The following is a 9,222-nucleotide window of genomic DNA, read 5'->3' as shown; positions in this document are numbered from 1 at the left end:
GATCCCACTGCTTACCAGAGCTGGGTGGCTTTTTTCTGTTGTTGTCGTTTTAGTTTATGCAAAAAGCTATTTTAATACTATTTGCCATGGCGAAGGACAAGACCTCTTTGTTTCACCTGAAGCACAGCCAGTGCCAAAGCTGCTGCCAGCTTGATTCGCTTCAAAGTGAGGCTGGGCTGCATGTGGGAATCTTCCCACGTGCTTTACGACCACATGTGACCCAGGGCCGCATCTATCGATACATCATACAGATGTATGATGTACATACAGATCTGAGGGCGTGTCCCCAGTGCATGTCTCACGGCCTCTGGCAAAGAGCCACGGAAACGAGAAACGAAAACGCCACCTGGTTGATTTTTAGAGCGTTTCCTCAACCCATCCAAAAACCTCTAACCGACTGCAGGAGATTCCTAGGCCTCAATTTACATTGCGGATTAGGCCTTATCGTAAGGCCTGGGAGCCTCCTTTTTCCGCAGGAATCATCTTCAACCACCAGATTTTAAAAATCAATATTATCTCAAAATTGGTTTTACTCATATTGTGTCTTGCCAAAAGCCCTATCTTAGCCTGGCAGGAAAGATTGTGAAGAACGTTCTACTTTTCTAACACAACACTCTTCTCAAAGGAGTCTGCTCCCAGAGTAAATATCTGAAGCTTACGTTTTCATTTGAAAAAGAAAAAACAGTGGGAAAGTAAACCAGGAAGCACCCACATCGCAGGGACATGCAATGGTAACGGGTGGGTTTGTGTGGCCCCTGGAGGGATTGGGGGACCCGGGAAAGGAAGGCAGCCAGCCCGAGCGGCTGGCGGGAGGCAGACCCGGCCAAGTCTGGCGAGGTCTCCCCGAGCATCTCCAACAAAGATGCCGTCTCTCTGCGCCAGGGTGACCAGATCAATGCTTCTGTCTTTGTCCTCCGCATGCCTGGCACTGCCTGGCTGCTGCCACCCTCCATCGCCCTGGGCTTAAGAGCCAACCTCCTTGGAAGGACTCAGCCATCTCCCACCGCCTTTTCCCCTCATCCTTCCCCCCCCAGACCCTGGCAACAGGCCTGCCTCTCTGTCCCCCACTGAATTCCTTCCCTCCAGGCCTCCAGAGTCACCCCAGTGCTTATGGTGGGAAGCTGGTTTGTGGTCAACCCTTGGGGTTTGTGGTCGCTGGGGACGAAGCTGCCTCTGGGAGGGATGGAGGGGGGAGAGAAGGACCGACCAGGCCCAGCTGTGTGCGGACGCCAGGGCTCCCGGCTCACGGTGAGGCCGGGCTGTAGCGCATCCCAGGCCCCGGGGCGCGGGGCGCCCTTGTCCACACTGTCACCAGACACAAAACGACTTCCTCCTGTGCCCAAACCCTGAGGCCTTGCTATTTTGGACAGACAAGAATGGTCTCTGTACGTAGAAAGCAAAAGCATCCCTGTTGACTGCTCATCAATCTCTAAATAAGTGACAGAATCCTCAGTAAGTGACCCTCATACCAAAGGCTGAATGCTTGCTAATGCTGGTTCGTGACTTTTATGATCATTTACTGAATTATTTCTGTTCTACCCGATCTTATTCTATAACAGATTCGAGGCAGCTTACAAGAATATATACAGTCAAACAGACAAAAAAAACCCTCAGGACCAGAGTAAATATGAATCAGAATAAGAGATTAAGGTGAGTGGGCAGCAAGAATGCAGCCTCACAAGGCACGAGTCCAGCAGAGTTGCTGAAGCCGAGCTGCACAGCCGGCCGTGGACCTGCTGCCCGAGACGAGGGAGCTGGCTGGCCGGGGGGTGATTGTCTCCCGCACCGGATGCAAACGCTGGGATTTCTAAAAGTCCTCTGTAATAAGTACACTTCCCTAGGCCTCTCCTTTAGGCCATAAATCAGGCCATTTATTGATGTAACAGAAGATATTCACATGTAAAACTCTCTCTCTGAATAATTCTGACAAAATTCTAAGCAGGGCAGAGGCTTTGTATGAAGATGTGGGTCCTTGGGGTCCCAGAGTGGGTCCAGACCCGGAGACAGCTCAGCGGGGAAAAGCAGCGTGAGCTTTAGGGTAGGATCTCCCTCTACCACTGACTAGGGGCGTGGTCTTGGGGGGTTAATCCTAGGTATTCCCATCTCTACAAAGAAGATATTATTTCCCCTGATCTCACACGTTGTTGCAAAGACTCCTAAGGACCGTTTCTGTGCAGGTGTTACTTCCTGAGCACCTACTGTGTGCCAGGCCCTGGTCTCCGGGCTTTGCTTGGATGATTTCATTGGAGCCACTCAACAATCATAGGAAGTGAGACTATTTCTGGACCACAAATCTGGAACCGGAGGTTTCTGCACTAGAAAATGGCAGACGGGGTGCAAACACAGCAGCCCGGTTTCAGGGCCGCCCCCAGAGGAAACGCTGCCCCGCTTCCCACACAGTCAGATGGCCCTTCTCTCCTCTCTCCTCTCTGGGCTCAAACGCCTCTTCAGGAAAAGGCCCGAGACCAACCTTTCAAGAGGGCGCCCTCCGGGGACTATTTGGCCACCAGGTCCTGGGCGTCAGAGCAGCAATTCTTCCTCTTCTAGGAAAACCAAGGAGAGAGTTTCGAGAAGGATTAGAACCTTTCATCAGCTCCTGACTTGAGATCTGACAACACTTGAAGAGGCAGTGACTTGTCACCGGGTATGTCCTGCCCTTGCAGAGACGTCCCTGGAGGCTGAACGGCTGACGGCCTCTTACAGACGCACCAACCGGCCCCAGAGTCCAGCTCGAGGGCATCCCCACTCTCCCCTAAAGCTCCGTCATCACCACCCTTCCCCTCAGAGTCACAGACAAAGAGCTTTGTACCCCATGACACTTGACTTTTACACGTGTGTGTTTTGTCAAAACTCATGTCGACAAATGCTCACTTCGACAAAGCACAAGAGTAAGACAGACTGACCAAAGGATGAGTCAGACACAGACACTGCTTTTTCCAGATGTTCTCAAATCCAGCTGACAAGATTTAAGTGCCAGGGCAGAATCTCGAGAGGACGGAGAGAGCGTCCCCAGTTTGGGGCTTGAGAAGGCCGTCCTGGAGGAGGTGGCAGTGAAAGTGGGCCTCAGACACTGGCTGGGATTCGGGCTGATCCGGAAGGAGCTGTGGGGATAGGGCTGGGAACCCGACCTCGGGATTCACTGGGGCCCGAACTGCTGGGTGTGCGTGTTCATGGTACACGAGGGGAAAGACTGGAAGAGTTTTTGATCAGGGAATCATGTAATCGGAGCTGTAATTAACGAAATGATGATTTGGTGAATTAGAGAAGAGAGTGGGCGGAGCTTGAATATCAGCTCCAACGTTATCCTATTAGCTCACTAAAGGGGAAGAAGGGAGTGAGCTGAGGCAGGTGCACGGGGACGGAAAGGAAAGGTGGAAGGTCATTAGCTCTGGGAAGAAAGAATCATGTCGCCTTTGTTCAGTTTTCCTTCCTCTGGCCACAAAGCATGGAATACAGGAGGTGCTTGCTAAGTTCTCACAGATTTGCAGTGAGGCTCTGCTCCGTCCCAGGTGAGAGCTGTTTCTGATGGAAGATGGGTTACGTGTGGATGGTGACACAGAGCAAAGGTGGGAACCTCAGCCTTGTAAGCGTAACAGAGAAGGCAGAGAACTTCAGGGCCTCGGCGCCTAAGAAGGAAAATCCTTCCTAAATTCACTGACCACAGTCACGCTCAGCAGTTCAGAAACAGGAAGTGCTTTTAAGCACGAAATAATTAAAAGGGGTAAACGTTTATTAAGAAAACTTTTAAAAATAGAATTTAGATTTAAATAGTTTGGGTAAGCGTTAAATTTTCAACATAGAGTTGAATTCTGATTCTATAGAACATAGAACCAAGATTATTCCAGAGATGAGTCTTCTGGGAAAAATTAGTCTCAATATTTCACTGAAAAATAAACTATATCGAGCTTGAGTGTTGGCTTTCAGTAACAGCAACGATGTCCTACAAGGATGGTTCTGGAATCGTCACAGCAGGATGGCAGAGTGGGGACCCTCGTCCGACTCCCGAGCCTGCTGCCTGCCTGGGATGCTGGATGAGCCCATAACCCTGTCCTCAGCGGCCTCGTCCACATAACGGGGATGATAACAGCGCCCGTTTTGGAGGCTTGGCCTGGGGACCAAATGAGCTAATTTTCATAAAGCAGAACGGTGCCTGGCACAGCGCTGTATAATTATAACTTTCATGGAAACTAACTGGATTTATACAATGGAAGTTTTAAAAAATCCTCACTGTTCTTGAAATGTCTATTCACCTTAGGTACCAGCCGTTGGATAGAATAACAAAAAGGTGATTTTTGTTGTTGTTGTCATTATATGGTTTAAAAAATATTTTTAAACACTTTTAAACTGTATAATGTCATTAATTATCTGCTGTGGTTTCCATATTGTCGACCACGTCAAAGTGTATTTGGACACCAATAAGCTTGGATAAAAATACATCGGTGGAAAATTGGCCCAGAATAGGTTGGTAACCCTAATAAGCAGTTTATGCAGTCTGGGTGAGGTACCTACTAGGGAATAAGCCTATTTTTACTTGACATCAGTACCAATTATCAAGGAAAGGTATATTCAGACACAAATAAAACTACTGATGCTGAATTTAGAAGTGCAGTTGATTTCAATAAAAACTGGATGTGGAAAAAATGAGTACTTGGAGCATAGTCATCCCAGGGTTTTGGTCAGTGGAAAAGCTCCATTCCAACGCCCCAGGAGGTGCAGGAGCAAAGGTGGAGGAAAGGAGAGTGTATCAGACACATCCGGCACCAGGACACGACAGCAGCCGTCCCAGCTGCTACTCACGCCAGGCCCGCATCCCCAGAGAGGCCTGACGGCCTGTGCTCTTGCCCTGTTGACCACCCTGAATATTCAGCAAAGCTACTTAAACGTTACACATCTGCTTCTGTGTTATTGGTGTATTCCACAGAATTCGGAAGGAGATGGTCTGAAGGGGGCTGTGATAGTAATTCAGGTGACAGGCGTCCCGGGCAAGATGACCACTCAGACGGAGAGGACTGTACAGATTTCAGAAATAATTGGGGAAAATCATGTATAGAAACTTGGAGATAAACTACAGATGAGATGAGGGGATTGAGGGAGAGGAGGGAAGCAAAGAGATGCTCTGGGGTCCAGTTGAGGCCATTCGGGGGAGGTGCCGCTCTGGGAGGATGGTTGAGAATGAGGTGAGGGCGGGGCGGGGTGAGTTCCATTTAGGGCTGAAAACATCCACGTGGAAATGCCCAGCACACAGGTGGCTGTTCGGATCTGAAGCTTAGGAAAGGAATCTGTGCTGAAGAGGCGGACGAGGAAGTTGGGGTGTAAACAGTAATTAAGGCAAAGAGAGCCAACGGGGACTCCATTCAAGGAGTGCCCACAGGGCACCGCTCAGTTACTCTGAACGTACACCCCAGGCACCTTCATCTAGTCTTTGGCAAGAGTCTCCTTCACACGTACTTGTATTGATCTCTTGACCAAGCTGAATATCACAGGTTTTTGGCACCCAAAGCAGACTAAACCAGGTAAGCACAGAAGTTAGAATTCTGAGTTGTGTTTTAAGGAGAATATTTACCTTGAATGTACATTAACAGGTGTTCTCCAAAGCTTTACCTGTTTATATACCCTAGGCTATATGTGTGCATGGGCACAGTTACAGTGATACAATTCACTTTGTAATGGATACAGTAATTAAATAATAAATGTAATAAATAATTCTGCTGAAAATAATGCTCTACTAAACAATGTAATTAGCATTCATTAAAAACATAAATTGCTCAATAAACACATTTTAAGCAATTTAACACTTTAGCACAAGATTTGAAGCCCAAGAGGAATTAATTAGAAAGAAGTTCACTCAAGGCTAAGGTGCCTCTGGCATCTGATCATGGGAAGATTGAAGCCGACTAGAAAAGAGGGGAGGCCGGGAGCCACGGTTACCTGTGCGTTGAGCCTGGAGCGGAGCTTGTGATCCGACAGCCAAGGGTGCCTGAGAGCTTCACTTGCGCTTATTCTCCAGCTAAAGGGAAACGCAGGGGGTTATTGTATCCCCTGCGCTTAGATCCTCCCCTGACTCTCTCTCACATAATAGTCTAGGGCTGGCCTGGCTCCAAACACGGCAAAAGAGACCTCGGCTCTGACCACTGCCTTTGGGAGACCAGATGGCCGAACGTCAAGGACAAAGCAAGGCAAATAATTCAGAATTCTTGTTAATAACTGAACATTTATCTTCAGATAGAAGTAACCATTCTTGATGGAATGTCCGAGCTTCATAAATTGAGCTTCTCTCAAGTCAGTTGAAAAATCAACATATATTTATTAATATAAGACAAAATTCTACTATGATTCTTGATGATTGCAAAAGCAACTTATGTGTCAAAACTTTTGAATAATATGTATTGCTAATGTTTGAATTAAGAAGTTTTGAGAGTGAAATAAATGGAGAAATAGATGGGACGTCAATGTAAGTACTGAGAGAGAGTATATTAGAAATTCTTGAGCCAACAAAGGTTTATACAATTAAAAAGTATATGAGGAAGAATCATAAAGATTATATATCATAATTTTAAGCTTTGTAAACCTGTCTTGTGTACCAATGTTTGTCACATTAAACAACATAACCTTTTCAAACTTAAAAATTATGAGTGAGTGTAATAGTCTGAAGTCTGCTTCTGAAACAGTATCAAGAAAGTAGTTTCAGGCAGTCACGAAGTTCAGTCTGTAGAATTTTGCTTCAATAAAATTGCTTCATTAGACACCAAATATTTAAGTATAAGAGGAGGATGTAATGGAAAAGAACCTGAAAAAGAATATCTACGTGTAACTGAATCACTTTGCTGTGCCCTCGAAAATAACAGCATTATAAATTAACTACACTTCAATTAAAAAGAAGAGGAGAGAAGCCTTTACTTTAGTCAATGAAGGATAACTTGGTGACAACGTCACCAGTAGGACCCTGAATGAATAGATATAATTAAAAAAAAAACAACTCTGGACCTCCACCAACTTCATTTGGAAGAGTTATTCTGTTGATTTTACCATAAATTTTCCGTGTTGGACCTCGGAAGCATTCCAACAGCTGACAGTGCTAAAAAATTATCCCTGCACTCCAGTGTCAAACTTTCAAGAGCTGACTATTAAAAAGTTAACTATAACACTGTACTAATAATTAAATATTTAATACAATTCCAAGTTTACTTTTGTAGCCCAGAAATTTATTCTATGATAGTAATGGTTGTCATTGGCCTCGGTTTCATTCGTGCACTGACTTGAATGCTTAGCCAGTTGTTTTTCTGCCCAAACATGCAATTGTTGCTCTTTAGGTAAAGAACGAAGCCCTCAGACTGAGGGTGGGCAGAGCAAGGGTGCTGGAGCCCCTGAGCCAGCTGGGCGGCTGCTTCCCTGCTCTGAGCCTCAGCTCCCTCATCTGTAAAGTAACTGTGACAGCATCCACATGCCACAGGATCAGCTGGAGGATTAAACCAGCTGACACATAAGAGCCCATGTGTAACATAGGTTCTCAGTAAGTGTGGATTTCTCAGCCTCCAAAGATTTGACGGAGATGACATTTTGCATCTGTTCTCTGCTGGCATTCAGCAATGTACAGACAGCGATGCTGGTTACATCATCAGCGATGCTGGTACAATATACAGACAGTGATGCTGTCTTTCCTTATCTTTCTTGGCTCTAAAGAGCTCTCCAATTGACACTCCAGCCGGGCTAAGCCCTCCTCACCTTTCAGGCTCAGTTCTGGCCCGTGTCAATACACTCCATCTTTAATAAATGTTAACCACATTTCACCGCCTCTTTGAAAATATACCTGTGTCTTCTATTAGCTTGTGCCTTGATTAAAGGCAGGGACTGGGCTCTATACATCTGTTCTCAAAGCCCCAGACGTATTTCCTGGCAGCTTGGAGATAGTCAGTGAGGTGCTGCATGAAGCAGTAAGTGTGTCAGGCTCTGCACCAGACCCGTTACCCCTGCCGTTCCCTGACCCCCATCACCCCCATGGTTCTAAAATGCAGAAGCCCCTATATTTTAGTATCACCACGCTTCATCCACTGAAGTTTGAATTATGTGATTTTAGCAGGGCAGAAAAATAGAAGTCCACGTAATACATAACAGTTAAGCGCATGGCCTTGTGTTGATCATCCGTTCTGCCACTTAAGTAGCCGTATGATCTTGGAGTCTCATGCATAGAATATTACTGATAATTTCCACCCATGGGGCTGGGTGGGGTTAAAGAGATAATGTCTGTAAAGCAGTTGGCACAGTCTGGTCCATAGCAGGCTCTCAAATGAAATGATCGTCAAGTGTTCACCTACATGGAGCCACATATGCCTCGTAGATGTGAAAGGGATCATGGGAATAACTTGTCCCGAACCCTTCATCTGGAGGGTGAGTGCACAGAGGCCCAGCAAGAGACCCTAACTGCCTTGTTGGAAAAGGCAGAAGGATGGGTTTTTGCAGCCCCATTCAAGCCTCGTGACCACGGCAGTCCCAGATCTCAGGAAACTGGCTCAAGAGCATCAGACTCATTCTCACTACGACTCTCTCTGTTACCCCTGCTTCTTCCTGAGCACAGAGTGGATGTGATCACCTCTTCTCCTTGATCAGAAGCTTGGAGATGAACCCCCGGGCCTCCTCCGAGATGTCCTGAAATTCTTCATCCTCCAGATCCCACCTGCAGGCCAGGATGTTGTTCAGGGTCTCGGCGTCGTTATCTCCCAGGAAGGGGGACAAACCGCTGAGTCTGTAAGACATGGAGTCTGGGTTGAGTGGTCTTTAAACACCTTCAAACCCTGTACAGATAAGTTGCCTTCCTGGTTCTGTCCTTTAAACCTGAAAGAAGGCAAATCATCAAGAATTAAGCATAATTTTATAATATGTTTTTGCAATCGAGAGAATGCTATGTCTCCCACCCAACTCCTAACTTAAACAAGGTCACAATGAAGGCGGCAGCTACCCTCAGATACGAATCTCAGAGAAGAGTAAAACTGCCTTTTTAAAGCACTTTACAGCTAGCAAAGTGCTGTCACATCCGCAGACGGCAACCGCCAGGAACGTCACTTCTGAAGAGTAAAGCTACTCAGCCATTTCAGGGATCAGGACACAAGTTTGGGGGCGGTTGTGTTCTTCTAGTTGCCTTGGGGGCACTAGGTGTTGTCCTAGGGTTATAGGGTGATTAATGAAGAACACATCCTTTTACTTTTTCAGGGGATGTACAGGGAAAGA

The 9,222-nt window shown here is 46.6% G+C and overlaps 1 protein-coding gene across 1 annotated transcript in view; it reads right to left on the bottom strand.

Moving 5' to 3' along the window:
• Window positions 1-2,495: 2,495 nt before the first annotated feature.
• MYLK4 (myosin light chain kinase family member 4) overlaps window positions 2,496-9,222 on the bottom strand; it is a 19,870-nt gene continuing 13,143 nt past the window's right edge. The window contains exons 8-10 of the mRNA XM_007452101.1: window positions 8,588-8,740; window positions 5,929-6,007; window positions 2,496-2,543 (exon numbers count right to left, since the gene is read on the bottom strand). Of these exons, the coding sequence (XP_007452163.1) occupies window positions 2,496-2,543; window positions 5,929-6,007; window positions 8,588-8,740 (280 nt within the window). The remainder of the gene's footprint in view (window positions 2,544-5,928; window positions 6,008-8,587; window positions 8,741-9,222) is intronic.

The sequence above is a fragment of the Lipotes vexillifer genome, unplaced genomic scaffold, assembly GCF_000442215.2.
Source record: "Lipotes vexillifer unplaced genomic scaffold, Lipotes_vexillifer_v1.1 scaffold1162, whole genome shotgun sequence".
In the NCBI taxonomy this organism is placed as follows: Eukaryota; Metazoa; Chordata; class Mammalia; order Artiodactyla; family Lipotidae; genus Lipotes; species Lipotes vexillifer.
This window is presented reverse-complemented; position numbering and strand designations above follow the sequence as displayed.